The 18445-nt window shown below is 35.2% G+C and overlaps 2 protein-coding genes across 6 annotated transcripts in view; both read right to left on the reverse strand.

Moving 5' to 3' along the window:
• Positions 1–7034, reverse strand: part of LOC147066928 (uncharacterized) — a 95474-nt gene extending 88440 nt beyond the window's left edge. For all 5 annotated transcript variants that reach the window (XM_085954708.1, XM_085954706.1, XM_085954705.1 and 2 more), the window contains exon 1: positions 6379–7034. In XM_085954708.1, coding sequence (XP_085810834.1) covers positions 6379–6993 — 615 coding nt within the window. In that variant the 5' untranslated portion in view covers positions 6994–7034. The remainder of the gene's footprint in view (positions 1–6378) is intronic.
• A 55-nt stretch (positions 7035–7089) lies between these two features.
• Positions 7090–18445, reverse strand: part of LOC147066929 (uncharacterized) — a 77372-nt gene continuing 66016 nt past the window's right edge. The window contains exon 17 of the mRNA XM_085954535.1: positions 7090–7143. Within this exon, the coding sequence (XP_085810661.1) occupies positions 7090–7143 (54 nt within the window). The remainder of the gene's footprint in view (positions 7144–18445) is intronic.

The following is an 18445-nucleotide window of genomic DNA, read 5'->3' on the forward strand; positions in this document are numbered from 1 at the left end:
ATAAAAACCGGCTTCGTGTAATTGTTACAATAAGTGCTAATATTTTGATACAAACCTACCCTAAGTGTGATAATATTTTTCACTTTATCACTTTAGCGGTCGATAAGCATAGAATAGACCCACAGGACGTAGAGCGTAAAATTGTATACATTTTGGCATTTAAAACAGAAAAACACCAAAAACTGAAATAATGCGTTCTGTCAGTATAACCTCGATTTGACCTTTTATGTATGCGAGATAGTGCATGCAATCGTAACAATTACCCATCTCTTCTGAGAATCCAAAGGTATTGCTGGGAAAAGAATCAGATTCAGTGATTTAATCATACTACGATATTATAGTAAATTTAATTACTAACCCATTCACTGGAAAGGCAACCACGAGGTACTTACAACTTAGTGACACAGAAAGTAATAAAGTGTAATTAATCAAAAAAAATTATAGAGGATAAAATGTATCTCACCAAATCATTTTCGGTATTAATCTGTACTGCACTGTTACATAATCTCCGCTATCACTCTTGCCAGAAACATAAAAACACACCAACTCACACATATAATAACAGGCCACAGAGCACTGAAAGTTTATCTAAAAAGATTAAAACTCTCGAACGATAACTGCTGTCTGTTAAAGTGGCGGCAACACGTCTCAAACAGCGTGCCAATATATCATTAACGACTGCCCAATACTAGAAAAGGAGCGCTGAGCTGTCGGAGCTCTGTGCAGACAACATAACATTACGAAAGTGACCTACAAAAACCTCACGAAATACTCAACAACAAAATAACGTAATGCCGGGTCCACACTGGCAACATGTCGCGCGACAACCTCGTTAAATTTTACGATAAGTATAATAATTATCGTAAAATTTAACGAGGTTGTCGCGCGACATGTTGCCAGTGTGGACCCGGCATAAGAACACTACACCTAATTTTTGTCATTAAAAAAATTAAATAGAGAAATATAATAATGACACGATACTCAATACGGAATCCTAAAATCTATAATCTACCTTGTACGAATAGCAAGAGTATGATTAAAATATATTTTTTTTAAATCTGTACTATACTTACGACAGCGCTCGAAATGGACCGGAACGCACCGGAGCGTAGCTCCTGCTCGCGAAATCCCATCAGTATTGCTTCGTCTCGTAGAAAAAATAAATATTGCATTCCACATTATCACCTAAGCTTGCATTCCACAAGTTTAAAGACAGTTATTCCATCTGAGCTTGGCAGGTATATTCACCAATAGCTACACTACAACTATATTACATAAATATGAAAATATTTTCGAAAAATTATCGAGGGCTCCGGTTCGTAAAATCTTATATTTCGAGCCCTGACTTACGAAGTAAATTGAAACTTACACGTAAGCGTAAACATATTAATGTTGGCCACAGCACTATTCACAGTTATAATCCTATAACAAGAAAAATACATTCGTCTGGAAATATTCGCATTATTTCTTAGTTGTTTTTGTTTGGGATATTTTTAGAAATAATTGGTTGACCCACGCAACTTTGTCTTCTGTCTAAGTTGCGCCGCAGTCGTATATAATGATTGGTATTATAAATATACCTACGTATTTGTAAGTCACCTTTTAAAAATATTATATCTGGTACATAATTCGGGCAGATATCATTTATTATTGTTCTTGTCTGTCAATTATTGCTGACATAAGTAATAAAATTAAGATGGCAAAATAAGTTTAGTATGGATGGATGATACCCCACACAGGACATGATAGTGCGCACTATTATTAAAATTGCAACTCCGAAGATGGAAAGACATTGCCAAGGAGGCGGATGGTGGAGTGTATGTATACCCAGTGACGACCCTGGGGGTTGGCTACAGTAGCGAAGGGTGGAGGTGGGCTGTTAAGATCCGTCATAAATAGTGCACATTAAACTTTGTCAGTCATACGTATTTATTTTAATTGGACTAAAGACTACAATTTACAGATGGTCCTGGTTAATTTTTAACTAACTTTAACTGTCAACTATCATAATGGTCACTGAACAGATATTTTAATATAATAAGTTCCGAGTACCCTGATAATGGTATTAAAATGGTATTAATTTATTCCTGTTAGAAAAACATTGCATTATTAGATAATAACGTGGAGAACCGACGCACTGATTGATTTTAATGATGAAACATAAAATAAAAATCATTTAGGTACCTACACTAAGCACCGACTGTATAAAAAGTATTGTATTTTTTCATAAATAGGTTTTTTACTTTTTTACAAATTATGAAAGCTTTTTATTTGATAAGTAAATAAAATATCATTCTTGAATAAACTTTAAAAACAGTGGGATAATATGATAAAATCACCACTGGTAGAGTATACGCTTCATGACTTTGCACTCCGGCTCTAGGGTGACAATGATGTAACTTATTCTTTTTTTACATACATTATCTATTTATTTATTTACATACCTATATACCTAGTTCAGGGATGGCGAACCTTTTAACATACGCGTGCCAAAATTTCCCAAATATTATTTTTCGACTGTGACGTGCGGAGCAGTTTTTCATAGGGAAAAAATGAAAAAAAAAATACATTTTAGGAATTCTGTTAAGTTGGAAAATTACAATTAAGTTCTTGCGATTCTATCTTTCTCCGTGTTTCTAGCCTTTTTATAGCTTTTATTCATTGAATATTTTTTTCGATTTTCAAAGAGACAATCAGCTGTTTGTATTTGAACGAATGTCGATAAATTTCATCAAGTTTGTTGATTGGTTATTTTCATTTTTAATTACCTGATTGCTCTCAAGCATTGGAAATTGATGAAAATCAGAGGTTCACGAGACGGCTTCTCCCACCGCCTGATGAGGTAATATTGTGTGTGACGCATAAAGCCTAAGGACCGACCTATAAAATTATATACCTATTTGCATTAATTTTACAAACGTAATGCTTGTTCTTGAAATTTGTACTATTTGCATGCTATTTTTAGACAATGCGATTTGTCATTTACGCATTTCGTTGTTTCCGTTTGCGCATCGATAGGTAAATATTATTCGTAAAAATAATATTAAAAATCGAAGAAAATACGCATTATCATTTTTAAATTTATTTGTAAAACTCTAATAGGTCATTTTTTTCTCTTCAAAATAAAACTTTGGCGTGCCATGCAAAATTATCTCGCGTACCATAGGTTCGCCATCCCTGACCTAGATGAATATCATATTTGATCTAATCTTATGCGAGGTAATCAGGGAAGTGGCGTATCAGTGCAGTAAAAATGCAAAGTTATGAAGCGCATACTCTACTAACCACATATTACCATTATTATTTGCCTATTATTCATTACCTACTAGGTACCTACACACTTTATAATAATACGTCAAATATTTTTAATTTTAATAAACATAATTTTCAAGATTATCGTAAGAAAAGCTCATTTTATTGCCCGAGTCTTGTCAGGATGTGATTCTTTCTTTCAGCACTACAGGATCAGAAAACAAAACACAGACGTACTACCTAATGGTAATTATTATTGAACTTGATGCTCATCAAACGTGAAATATTATTTAAATGGGCTGTATTTTCATTAATAATCATTCACCATAGAAACACTGATAACAAATTCAAAATTGAATATATATATATAATTAGTATTGTCTTCACTAATCCCGGAATCCCTGTATTTAAAATTATTGCCGTAAAGACAGCTGATTATTTATTTTTTCCTAAAATGTCACTTAACTATGATACCTAGTCCCTTGTTGTTTATTATAAATCCGAATATGACGAAATGAAAGCTATTAAATGGCCCCATGGCCTTGTTATAATATAATATTATAATACTGTGGTAAATTTCCGAGTGATTTGCGCTCAGCCGGTGTCTTCGCGTGATTACGCGAAATTATCCCACAGGTAGTTAGCCTGAGGAATGGGAAAAAAATAACAAAAAACCGCGTTGTACCGGTTCCGTCACAAGCTACGGAAATACTCGACGCGGCGAAATGTCATAACAGCCCGGTGGGTATTTTTGACGCTAAAAACACACAGAGTGGGACGGACTGATGGAAAACGAGAAACGGAAACAGTTTTCCTCTTGCAAGTTGCCAAAAAACGGGGGAATGCAGACCAATAGCTAAGAGACACTAAAATTCTTCAGCTACGGACGAGAGTCATAATCATAGATGTGTCATAATGAACGGATACGAGAAAATCTGTCAGTATTGTCAATAAATTCATACAATTATTTCTGTATATGTACTTAACTCAATTTTGTGTTAAGAAGGTACTTCAGTGAAACGGGAAATAATTTTCAACTATAGGTGCGACGAAATTTCGGACTGGCTGGCAATCGGAGAGCGAAAGTCGAGCTGTGAACACGTCAATTTGTTTTGTGATGGCGACGGGGGAATTAATTCTTAAATCGTGTAAAGATGACTAAAAAACGTTACCTATTTACTTGAAAAAGAAAACTTGTCAATGAATATATTAATATTAGTAATATAACAATAAACATATCATTAAAAGGACGCATGTTGACTTTTTATGACAAATTATGTTTTGTTCTGCACGCGTCATTTGCACATTCTTCGCGTCGCGTAGTCACGATCGTTTTACACGGTGCCCTATAGCCTTAAAATTAAGAAAATTGAATAAAAATATTAATGATATTGTAGGCAACACCTACTATTTAGTGACGTAGAGCCCCTTACACACTGACTGAATTATGGGCCCTTACAATTCCACGTCCACGAAATCTACTATAAAAGGTATATAATATTAGCAATCTGTGTCTTAATTTACTCTCTTAGCAACGAAAGATCTCCATAGAAATTGTTGTGAAATCAAAATCGATAAGTATTATTAAAAAATATATAACCATCAATTTGTGATAACTACGTATCTTTACTTTGGTATAATTTAAAAAAAAATATTACCGGTTTGAGCTGTTTGGAGGCCCCTTTTAAATTGTCTGACAAATCAAGTTGCGTTATTTGTGTCAAAGAAAATCACCGCTGCCAAAACAACACACATTTGTGCTAGCTGACAGCAATAAATTTAAAAAGTCGTTTCCCCCTTACAACATGTTAGAAATGGGTTGACGAATTGCTGGTGTATTCAAGAGTTTGTGGCGGTTATAAGTATAACATGCCCTGTTTCGTAGAAGACATACAACATAACTTTATAATAGTATACTTATAAAAGTTTTTCATTACAAATATAATAGGTATATTATTTTATTTGCTTTAAAGCTTGAACCGAGGGAAATATTTACTATCCAGCTAATGTACTATCCTGTCCAACCACTTTGGTTAGACCAGTAATTCCCAACCTCTATAGTAACCTTGAAAATAATTGTCAAATCTCATGGAAACCCTACTTGGCAGACAAGTGACACACAACCCCTTTGGTTGGACCAGTAATTCCCAATCTCTATTGTAACCTTGAAAATAATTGTCAAATCTCATGGAAACCCTACTTGGCAGACAAGTGACACACAACCCCTTTGGTTAGACCAGTAATTCCCAACCTCTATTGTAACCTTGAAAACAATTGTCAAATCTCATGGAAACCCGACTTAGCAGACAAGTGACACTATCAGGTTGGACATGGGTAGAGAAAAATGAAAAATATTTTCACAATATGTCTGGAATGCTGGTTTTAAATTTAAACAAACATTACTTTATAATGTTATAATGACTGTTTTAATTACTGTTCAAAAATAATCATACACTATCGCAAATATAAGGACTAAATAAGTTTTAAAATTGTTTTGCGTGAAAACATTATTATTTACCTACTTTATCCTCGGAAGATTTTGTAAATTATCTCGAGACCCTGGACACCCAGTCGGTAATCACTGTGTTTGAAGAACGAATAAATTAGGCAAATCTACTGCCCACGTTTTTATTATAAAGGTCATAAAAACATTTGAAACTTTAAAAAAGTCTGACATTTAAAAACCAATTATTTATTATCTAAGCTGAAGATTCTCTGCAGTCGAATAAACTGAAAGTCGTAGGTACTTGCTTACATATCGACGGAACCATGACAATAGACGTTTAATTATATAACAAGCTTGCGAGAAAATTCTGATTTACGTTAATAAAAACACCTGTTTACACCCAAAGTAATGAAAAGAATTTGTGAGGCTTCGTGTTTTCTTTGAGACTTCCTCTTTTGCGTTCCATTAGTGACCCTATTAAAAAAACTCCGCAATATCATCCTCACTGCGAAAAACACCTGTGTCCTCCGCCCAAAATGTTTGCATAATAATATTATAAAATGCTCACTAGGTAGTTCGTTCACTGGGTACTAGGTCCATTTTATGTCACCGTAATAATTAATAGTGTAGCACAGAATGGAGTCAACAGAATAGAAAAGGACAATCACAACATCACTTACCTCTTCCACTGATTTCTTGGAGAACTCATTCATGGAGACTATCCATAGCTGCAAGAGATCATTCACCACGACAAGATCTCCATAGAGCCAGGCCAACAGGGCTGAGGTCCATCGGGCGGCGACAGGATCAGGACCCGAACACGTAGGCGGCGGAGGAGCCACAACTTGGCTCGCGCCCACTCTCCTCTGCCCGACCACCCGTTGGGCATCAGGCCCAGGAGACATTCTGGACATGCGGGAGTTTCTGCCTTTTCCCAGGGCAGGCGGGGTGGCCGGAACGCCCGGGCCTCCGCCCAGGCCTCCAGCCTTAGCTGGCGCCGCTTGTAGAGGAGCGGCAGCCGGCTTTTTCTGCAAAATATCTTCAGCCGTTGCTGATTTTGCCTTGGCAACGGCCGTCGTCTCGTCGGTTTCGGTAGTTTTTTTAGTTGCATCTTCGGTTATTGTTCCTTTTCTCTTCTTGTACTTCCCGTATAGCCACTTGACACAGAACAGGGTAAGCAAGGCCACAAGGGACCAGAAGAAGAGCAGCATTGCGAGGGTGTCCATGGCCGCGTCGGCGTACGAATAATCGAAGCTACATATGAGGTCGTCGACCGCCTCGGCTAGGTCGTCCATGGCTCTCCATGGCTGCCCGGTGAAGGCACTCGCGATCGACTGGAGTATTCCGCCGCCTTCGGCTGCTTCCGCTGACTCTTCGGGCATGATCGGGTCTCAGAGGAGGCGGATGACAGATCTGGTGACGTCTCGCTTTCTCCGTATCCGCGCCTGAAAAACGAAACAGGGGGGTATTTTTATCTTGCAGCGAGTAGATGGATAAATGCCCGCGTGGACAGGGAGATTGGAAAAATAAAAAAAATAATTATACATTTGCTGATCCTCATTAAGGTGTTTTCTATAGTTTATATTATAAATACCCACTTCAAAACTATATTGTATAATATACTTATGTTAATAATAATCTCAATGCGATTAATAATTAATATAAGACTGTTCACACAAAGAAACCAAAAACAATCTAAAACTAATTGGCAGGCTTTAGATAATTTGCTATGTATAAATAATAAGTCAGACATGGCCAGGCCAAACTTCAAGTAGGCCGTCTCTACTACCAGTACCACAACTGACAGTCTTCTCACTGACAATCTACCATCGTCGTTATTCAACGTGAACAAACGTATTATGTTTTCATAGAAACAAACAACACTGCGTGTGTTTCTTAAAGAAATAACCAATGTCCCATTCGCCGTGAAAATGATAAGTTTTTATGGGCCCTCATTGCACCCATGGTCAACCTATTAATTCTCCTACTATGCAAAGAGCCTACTGCACGAAATTACGCCTCAATTTAAAACGCTTTATTATCTTCCCTTTATCTTACCCCTGAGGTAGGCTGTACGTGATGCAATACTAATGAAATAAAAATATGAATGTTTAATGCTTCTCCTTCGGAATCTCAATGAAATTATCGCACATGTATTAGAAAAGAGACTTAACTTAAAATTTGCAATTATTCAGGAGACATTTTAATTTTTATTCGATCTTTGATTCTTCGTATTTTCAAAACAATGACACAAAAATAAAATAAAAACAGTTCACGTTTTGAAGATATTTCTCACATATGCGCACCTACCGAAAAAGCGACGCAACTAAAAAAATGTCACTGTTCAAATCCACACAACGTCAAATATGGCACAGTGGAAAAGTGACACTTGTGAAATCTAGGGATAAAAAAATAAAATAAATTACTTTCGCATATACGCACATGTAGATGGCGCTAGCGAGGTTCCAGTGGTGATGATAACTGAAAATCGACAAATTTGAGTTAGGTCTCTTTTCTAATACCTACACGTGCGTTAAAGTGGGGCCACACCGGCAACAAGTCGCGCGACAACTCGTTAAATTTTACGATAATTATCATAATTGCTTAAGAGATTTTACGATAATTATCATGCTTATCGTAAAATTTAACGAGTTGTCGCGCGACTTGTTTTCGGTGTGGCCCCACTTTTATATACAATGCATTTGATCGCGATCGACGCGTTGGCCATGCCTAATACATGTATATTGTATCCATACTCGATACGGACTTTGTCTTAATACATGCTTACGTACATTATTATATTATGTATTTAAAAACAACTAGAAGGTAATAATACCTAATAAAAAAGCCTTTATGGACCCGGTGTCATGGCTCAGTGGAGCTACTCACTGATTACTGGCGGTTCAGAGTTCAAACCTACTCAAGGCAAACCAGAATAAATAAATTAAGTTAATCGTATCATAAGTTGCTGTATGTTGCGTCATGGTCGAATAGCGGTTAGGTTTTGAATAAAAATCATAATGAACTATCAATAAATTGACAATATTTTGTGTAAACACTACCTAACATAATATCGTCATTGTTCTGGCAGAAGACACTAATTCAAAAAAATGACATATTGAGTTAGTTATACCAAAATGTTCCTTATTTCAAACTTTACCATCTGGAAACCTTCTTAATAAATAAACAGTTTTTATTTTAAAGTCATCCTTTTTACGAATACTTAATAAACTCACATGATAGACCATTTCAAACATTTTAACAACTTCAAGTCAAATTACTCAAAACTAGTATTCTCCAGTTAGTGTGTTCTGCCAGAACAGAGACGATATTATATATTAATTTTGAATAATTATCTGTAACGCATGAGGGAAATAATATGAAAAGGCATATTAAACATTCACATAGGTATAAACGCAAATTCTAAATTTGAAAAATCGGAGGAATCGTTTATTTTAATCTGATCGTGAAAGAAAACAAATGGAGCTCTACTCTCATAATAGTTTGACTGTTGCCTGCGGTGCGGTAATAGCATATCGAGTGATTATCGAGAAAATATTGAGTTATCCACTCCACGATGGCCGAGCGGCATAAGCGTCAGCTAGTAATGTCATGGGTCCCAGGTTCGAATCCTGGGTCTGGCAAATACACATACTGTATTTCAATTTGTGTTTGTAGTCAGAGTATGGACCTAATACGTTGAGCAAGTGGTTAATATCCATTTTCCGTAAAAACAAACACTGTTAATACAACCTCCTATAACTCTGTGGAGGCCCATATGACCCTCTGAGGATCGAACATGGTGATTAGTAGTAGTGAATTAATAATAGGGAGTAGGTGGGTTAAGATCCAACATAAATATTGGACACTAAACTTTATCAGTCATACGTATTTGTTTTCATTGAACCAAGACTACAATTTATTTACAGGTGGTGTCGGTTGGTTTTTAAAATTCAGTTAAACCCTGCGAAAACCAATCCATACATAATAGATAACAGTAAAAAAAAACTCGTCTATTTATATATACTATCTAAATTATGCAAAAGTGTGCACTATTTTGTCGGCATAGCATAACCATAGCATACCAAAATTATTATGGTATGGTTTAGACAGAATTTAATTGATTTTTAAAAACTAACCAATACCATCTGTAAATTGTAGTTTAGTTCAATAAAAACAAAACCGTATGACTGACAAAATGTAGTGTGCACTATTTATGTCGGATCTTAATAGCCTACCTCCACCCCTCGCCACTGATGTAGGTACTTACAGCTTTGCATTTAAAATGCCCCACAGCACTGCGAGCCTTTGCGCCATGTGGTATCAAGATTAGTCGGCGCAATTAGACAGTTTCTTTTTTATCTCCCTGTCATCAAAACATTATTGTCGGCAATGCAGAAAACTGTCCAAGCCTTGCATTCAGCTGGCCTGGGAAAACACGTCAGGTACAAGGCATCCACAAACGGTCCGCCTCGTCTTCGAATAGATATACTTCTGGCATAACCATGTTATGTGAGAAAATGGTTCTCAAAATTACATCTAATAAAATTAGACCATGTCCGAAAATTTGTACATATGCAGTTGGTCGTATAACACTTAATCGTGAGCTGTTGTACCACCGGAATACAAGTGAAAGACAGAAGAAAAAGGGTATGTAAGTAAATTAAAAATACATGTATTATCGTAAATATTATAAGTATATAAAATTCTGGTAGATGCTCGTAAGTATCAAGCATTTGATAATAATGGCAATGTTATTATCAGTTATATTTTGATACCAATCAATATCAAATTAATATTATTTGAATCTAAGAAAATTGGAACATTACTATCTGTAATGCTCCACGAACAACGTGTTATTTTTTGAGATCAATGATATACGGCCATCTCTTTCCGATAATATGCTCGCAGTGATATATGCAACGGCGAAATGTAACACGAACACGAAAAAGTTAAATCAGTTTTTTTGTTATTTCCCAAAAAATGAACACTTCCAAATCATGATTGAGGGCTGTAACATAACATGAAAATTGTGGATACACACCAGTGGCCAAGACTGTCTGTTGGACAGAATTCAGCCAGTGATTCCCAACGAGGTTTCCGTAACCTTGGGGCTCCACGAGTTGTATGTCCCCCGGGGCTCCGGAAAATTCGTATTTTTCTGCATTTCTTCTTTATTTCCCTAAGACGCCCGATATCGCAATAAAAACATACGATTTTTCAAATAAAGCTCCTAACTGTGTTTTTAATAAACAAATAACTGGCCTCTTAAATAAAGGACGTATGGTAACAGTACGCAACACTGATGCGGCAATAAGTACGTGGAGGTCCGAGGCGCTGACAGGTATGAATGTACCTTTGTGATAAATCTCCGTTGTGCGTAAAAAAAGACATCATTATGTAGGTGATTTTTTCCTATCGGATTATGAAATCTTGATAATACCCATATTCTGACGGTGCATCTGCCTCGTGTAAAACGGAAATGTTAACGCGCGAAAACGTCTCCATAGCAAAACGCCATTCACAAAAGATACATATCGACAATCTTGTAATATTTCTAAATAGGTCGGGTACTAGAGAAACATGTGATAACCAACGTATTAAGATAAGAACTTGATAGATGATAAAACCGTCACTGTGCGGTTTATCGTTGTTGATTTTTTTTTTAAATGACACATTTATTTTCTGATCATCATGAAGATAATTTTTGGCAGATGTTCCAAGTATTTAGGAAACTATTACCTATCCATAAATGACAAACAGATCGATGCATGCCACAATATCGGTTCTATGTTAGCGTATGTTTTATGAACTTTCAGCAAAGGCATTTACATTTTATTATGTAGGTAACTAACACCTTACTAAATTGACTCTCGTTCGACGATTAGGCTGACACTAGCTTCTGACAGTTTTACAAGCGCAGACAAATAATAATATAATATCTTTTAAATAAATAGTGTTCATAAATGTTCTAAATTTGCTAAAAAGTGGTCCCATATTCCGAGAAATCAATGGTAAAGTAACGCCGTGTGCTGGGAATAGCAAATGAGGACAATTAAAGGTCGTCCGAGGCGAATCGTTTGATTTTAATAATTATTGTCGAAAATTTATAGAAAAAATGTCTTGATCTGAAAAATATAAACCGTTCTCAGCCCAAGATTGAATATTAGACTTGTCCGATAACCTTAACATTACTTATTTACATAATACCTAAAGTATTTGAAAAACTCGGGGTGGTTCACTTGCGCAAATGCAGCAAAAGTTAACCATGGGTACGCGAGGGATTATCAAGAAACAAACAGATTTTGGAACACTTGAACAAGGCTTTTCTGCTTTAAACTTGATACAATTTAAGGACGCAAACAGTTTGAATACAAAGTCGACCACTATTATTTAATTTTTGTTTGTAATTAAATTTAACTTCTACTATACATGTTTGTACAATGATTTACAAAGTTCGTCAAAATTTGTCACCCAGCACAAAACGCGTGCCATTGTGAAATCTAATTTTTCTTCCATTCCCGAGAGATTGATTGTTCGTTGATTAGAGAGATTCGGGGGTCACATCAAGCAAAGACAAGAGCTTTTTTAGCTTTCCTTCCAAAAATAGTTATCCGTCCAGAATCCGTTGAGAGCTTTCGCCCAAATTCAATTACAGAATCCGAACTTACGGATTGAATTTATCATATAATACGAAATTCTCATTTTTTTTGAGAATCTCATGTTTGAAAACTATTATTATCCCATATGCTTTTTGACAAAGTAAATTATTCGTCTTTGAAACCGAACCCATATGGGGTGCCATCCTGGAGTTGGGGTGTTATAAATCTATAACTGAGCAACTAATCGGCGGATAGTATCAAACAGTGGCGAATGGTGGAGGTAGGCTGTTAAGATCCATCATAAATAGTGCACACTAAACTTAGTCAGTCATACCTACTTGTTTTAATTGAACTAAGACTACAATTTACACATGGTGTTGGTTTGTTTTTAAAATTCAATTAAACCCTGCTATAACCAAGCCATAATAGATAATAGTCAAAAAATACTCGTCTAACTATAAATTATCTAAAATTATGCCATTTAATCATACATAATTTTGGATATTTTATAGATAGAATAATATTTTTGTCTATTATAGTTTGGTTTAGGCAGGGTTTAATGAATTTAAAAAAATGATCCAACAATATGTGTACCTAATATGTATTATTAATCCAACGAAAACAAATAAGTATAAATGAAAAATGTGCATAATTTTATCGTATCGCCGAAAGTATACCAAAACTATTATGGTTTGGTTAAGGGAGCGTTCAATAAACACAAATATGTATGACTAACAAAGTTAAATGTGCACTATTTATGTCAGATCTTAACAGCCTGCCTCTACCCTTTCGCCGCTGGTATAGGTAAATCGTTTTACGGTGGCATCATGGGTACGGCAAATGCGGCTTGCAGTTGTAGTGGTATTGTTTGCTAGCATTGAAACAGGCATTGTCGCAAGCAATTCAATACACGCGCGAATCGCCTATGGTGTCACTGTAGAATGATTTACCTATATCAAGTGATATCCCGTAGGAAACTCGAAGGTCCAAAGATAAAACAGTAAGTAAACAGTGCGTATGCGTTTGAAATGCGAGGCGACCAGGGAGGGGTCGTAAGATAATCCCGAACTACCACTAACTCCAAGACGTATTTTACTGCTGATGTTTTTTGTTCCTGAATTTCCTGAAATCTTGAATTTCTAACACGTTACCGCTCGGTGGCTGCTAGCGAAAGCTTTACCTTTTGACTTTCAAGAGCACACATAAGTGAAACGGCAAATAATTTTCAACAGTAGGTGCGACGAAATTTCGCACTCGTCGCCAATTGGAGACCGGCAGTCGAGGTATGAGCACGTCAATTTGTTTTGTCATGGCATCGGTTGAATATATTCTTAAATCGTCTAAAGATAACTAAAAAAACTTTACGTATGTACTTGAAAAAGAATACATGTCAATGAATATACTATTATTATTACTAATATAACAATAAACATAACATTAAATGGACGCATGTTGAATTTTTATGACAAATTATATTTCGTTCGGCACGCGTCATTTGCACAATCCGCACATTGCCTAGTCACGATCTTTTTAGACCATGCCTCAACTGAAGTATAGCCTTAACTTTAAAGAGTCCATCGCATAGAAAAAATGAAATAAGTATTAAATTAAATGCATGAAAAGAAAGCCAATTATCCCATTCCAATTTAAGAAGCGCTGAAAACAAAACACGAAGAGACGCCGACGCAGCCCGAGCGTCGTGAACACATTAGAGTTATTGTGGCGGGCAGGGGGACTGAACCCCGAAATAGATCAGTCCCGAAAATTGTGTCGGCAGAGCGAAGGATGAGATATTAGCGATATAACCGAAATGCAATTGTTATTGGTATCGACACGAAAATACTGTATCGACGATGGAAAAATAACACCGGTGACGTTGCCAAAAAACGGCGAATATTCGTACGGAAGCTATATTATGTAGGCGTCTCAAATACTCGACTTTGTTCGTAGCCGGATAATCGAATATTTCCAGGTTCACTAATCGATTATTCGGTTATATCGATACCCTATTTGAATAAAGAAACAACTCATAACTCGATGTAGAATGGTCTTCTCTTTATAATTCAGCAAAAATTTCTTCAATGTGTTATAAAATCGAATAACACATTCTGACGTTAATCAATAATTCAATAAAATTATTATTTACTGAAATGTTTGGGTTAATTCCTAATTAAACTGTAAATTTTCATTGTGCATTGCTGAATTCCACCAACTTACTTACATTTTCTTCAAAATCAAGGGGCTTGATAATTTCTGAAAAAAATTGAAATTGCCCATTATCTTGGAACGAAGTTTTTTGAGTTGTTTCCCTATTGCAAAATGGTATAGATATATACAATCAATTTAATTCTTAATACATTCACATTTTTTTAGTAGTGGGTCGTCCACACATACGACAGCATATCCAAAGGGGTGAGATGATCTAGTAATGTGACGCGAGGGGAAAGAGGGATTGTACAAAATGTGACGTCACAAAAAAAAAACATTATAACCAGAATATTATACCAGACATAGAAATCGATCATTTCAACGAGTTTATTCTTTAACGTATTGCGGGGTGTACAAAATATGACGATAGTTGAGGGGGAGTGAAAAATAATCGCATGTAAGCTATTTGTAAAAAAAATCTCGACTGATACCTAATGTTTTCGGAACATTGTATTTAAATAATAATATTTGATAATACGGTGTATGGCGTGAATATATTGATAGTTTAAAAACATCAATACTCAGGGCAGCATTTGTACGTGTGACTTTCTGTGGTTAATCAGGAATGTTTTTAAATTTTAGTTTGTTGAGAATTTACAGTTTTACTAGAATTTTAAAATATCAAGAAACTAATAATCAGTCGTCAGCTGAATGCAGAACTATTCTAACTCACATTTGAAATATTTTGCAGAAGAGTTTTAAAAAAAAAAATAGCCTACTTCGGTTATTTATTATTTATATGGATAAGTGTATCCACCATTTTTTTCATCAGTAATCCTATTAAAATATGATGCATCCATTTATCCATAAAAATAATATATAATTTCAGTAAATTGTTTCAAAAAACTCTCTCCTCAAAAATTTCAAATGTAAGTTAGAATAGTTCTGCATTCAGCTGACGATCTGATTTACCACAGAAAGTCAAGCCTACCTACAAATAGCTGGCATGAGAATTTATGTTTTTAGACTTATCAACATATTCACGCCATACACTTCAATAATGTCAACCACATATTGTCGGTGGCAGGTGAAATGCCAGATAGTGCACGCAGATGACCAGAGTTCGTTAGCTAGATTATTAGACATAAGAATTAACTTGTTTTTAAATTTGATGCGTGTTTATTTATTTATATATAAAGTTTAAACTTTTAAAAATAAGAATGACATGAAAGGTACACTTGGTAAACTAAAAACAAACGTGAAATATTTGAAGGGTTTTTTTTTAATTCGTGGCGGCAAATCCAGATTTCAATTCCTTATGAAAAACCAACTGACAGCTTATTTACTTCAAACTAAATCGATCAAAGGAAATAGATTCAATCAAAAATATTATTGTGTTGCCATTAAGTACTTAACTCAAAAAAAGTATAATTAATCGAATAGATAATTAAATAAGTAGGTATACTTAATAAATCTGTGTTAAAAAAAAAAGTGTTACAATAATGTTTTCAGATTGTAATTCATGAGAATATGACGTTACAGTACACACACCGCCATCTCTCAGAAGAAAGTTGAAAATATTTTTCAGTCAATTTAAATTTATTTCAGTCGCCAGTTTCACAGATGGACCAGCTATACTAAAACTAGGGGCATCTGAATCTAAAATAAAAATCAAGATATTATTATCCGTAATGCATAAAATTGTTTGATTGCATTTAGATTCGCGACCCCTTAAACAGTTGTAGACTCATAACGGTAAGATATACAACCGTGAGAGGAGATAAACGGATACCTACCTGAAGAAAGTCATTATTTGCATTACTCACAAATAATGATTTGAAAATGAAATCATCCAATATTCGTTGTGCCAACAAACATGAAAATAGGTGAATTTTAACTGTTTTGCTAACTGAAAAGGGGTTCTCATCAATCCACAGTGAAAACCACATTTATATGGAACCGTATCAATAAAAGGGTGTATTTTTATGAAATTGGTCGCAGAATAAATCTGGGATGAAGGCTTTTGACCACCCGAACTTGTGGGCTGTGGCTAATGTAATTCTTAAAAGCCTCAGTAAACTTTCTTTAATTTAATTTAATATAATTATTTTAAATATTTATTATCATGGAAGACTTTTGAAAGGAGACTTAACACGTAATACAACAATATCGTCGGTAAAGTGAACCCTAACCTAACCTAACCACCAACCAATGTTTTTAGAACATTTCGTACACAGCACTACGTGGTATGAAGGTGGAAGATGTAAATAAGATAGATTGCCCTGATGTCAAGTGATCATTTGACGGTCAGACGGTAGAGATTTCAACATTATCAAAACCGAAATCGCCGATTGACAGTTAAATTTAGTACTTATATTAGCCATAACTTCACCATATGCCCTTTATTTATGAGGATAGTTCTTTACTTGACCATGATATTCTGATTTAATTTATTCTAAAAAAACTCCGTTTGGTCCTTTATTTTGAAAATTTTAGAAAAACAAGTAGATTTGTTAGCAAGCGATATTTTGGAAGAATAATCTGGACATTAAGTGGAAATGCTGATCGTGTTCAAGATTTTTTTTTTGGGAAGAACAGCTAAAAAAGCCTTTTTAAAAAGAAAATTTATAATAGGTACACAGTTAAAATTTGTTTCAGAAAATTTTCCAAAAAACTATAATATTACCTCTATATCAATTAAGGAATTCTCTTACATCAGTGATTCCCAACGTGGAGCGTACGCCCCGCCCCATCAGAGGGCAAAATGGTCTCTTGAAAATCATTTGAAGACAAAGCATAGCACAAGGATCGCACTAATTTTCTTAATATGTAACGTAATAGGTATACATATTATTTACTTACGAAAGTTAAATTAAAAATAGTATTGCCTACGTGCATTTTTTATTTGAAGCAATTCATTTTTTTTCTGAATTAATAAAATTTTGATAGTGGGGCATGGAGATTGCTTTGTAGAAATAAGGTTGGAAAATACATACATACAAATATGTCGTGATATATAAATAGGGGGTATCTTTGTTGATAGGTAAATGGAGAACTTTTAGAGGGTGTCGGGTGAAGATGGGATAGATTACAGTGATGACGAAAATTTCTTGTCAACATTGTCCGTAATACTCGTAAAGTTAACCTTTCCATAGGTACCTAGCTAAGTATTTATTATAAGAATATTGCGGGAAAATATGTAGTGGACACACAGAAGGAAACGCCTTCATATATTCTACAAGGCTGAAAATATCTGTGCTGATTTCAGAATATTTTTTTCTGTCTGACCATATGACATAAGATTATGGTGGAATTAAATTATGAAAAGGTCACGGATTCCTCACGCCACTTTTCCTTCGCGATGTGATGTCCGCAGCGTTTGTTAAACGTTTTATTTCGTTTAATGCCATTAGAAATCAGAATAAAATATAAATGATTATTGATATATTTCCAGCCTGAAAAATCTGCGTCTGCAGTTTAGAGATTAAAGCAATGATAGCCAAACTTCTTACTTTCGTTCACAGCAGTTCCTACTTTAAAACATTTTCGTTCTATGTCAGTTTCTGTTTTCATCTTTCACTCAAACTAGATACAGCTACCTAGCGACATACCTAGATAAAATTTTACAGTATTGATAATCTAAACCTAAACAATAATGAATAAAGTTCAAGTTTCAGAATATTAAATTCTGACTAAATTATATTATGCACAATATAACAATCTAAATTTGTTTAGAAATATTCTTGGGAAATTTTGATAGGCTATTTTAATAGTTTATCTTTTTTCAGCTTTACGTTCTGTATTTAGGGCCATTCTACACGAGCAGTTAAAAAACGGCAAGGGTCACCCGCTACCGACCGCCAGCAAACAAAACTCTTTATAATAATAGGTCTGTCACAGCGAACATTTGACCAGTCTGGCGGAGGCATCCGAAAAGTGAGCGGCGATCGGAACGCCTCGGCAGGCGTCATTCCCGCTAACGTGAAAACGGTGAACC

This window comes from Rhyacophila brunnea, unplaced genomic scaffold, assembly GCF_057557595.1.
Source record: "Rhyacophila brunnea isolate RB1 unplaced genomic scaffold, BYU_Rbru_1.0 scaffold_4, whole genome shotgun sequence".
Taxonomy (NCBI): domain Eukaryota; kingdom Metazoa; phylum Arthropoda; class Insecta; order Trichoptera; family Rhyacophilidae; genus Rhyacophila; species Rhyacophila brunnea.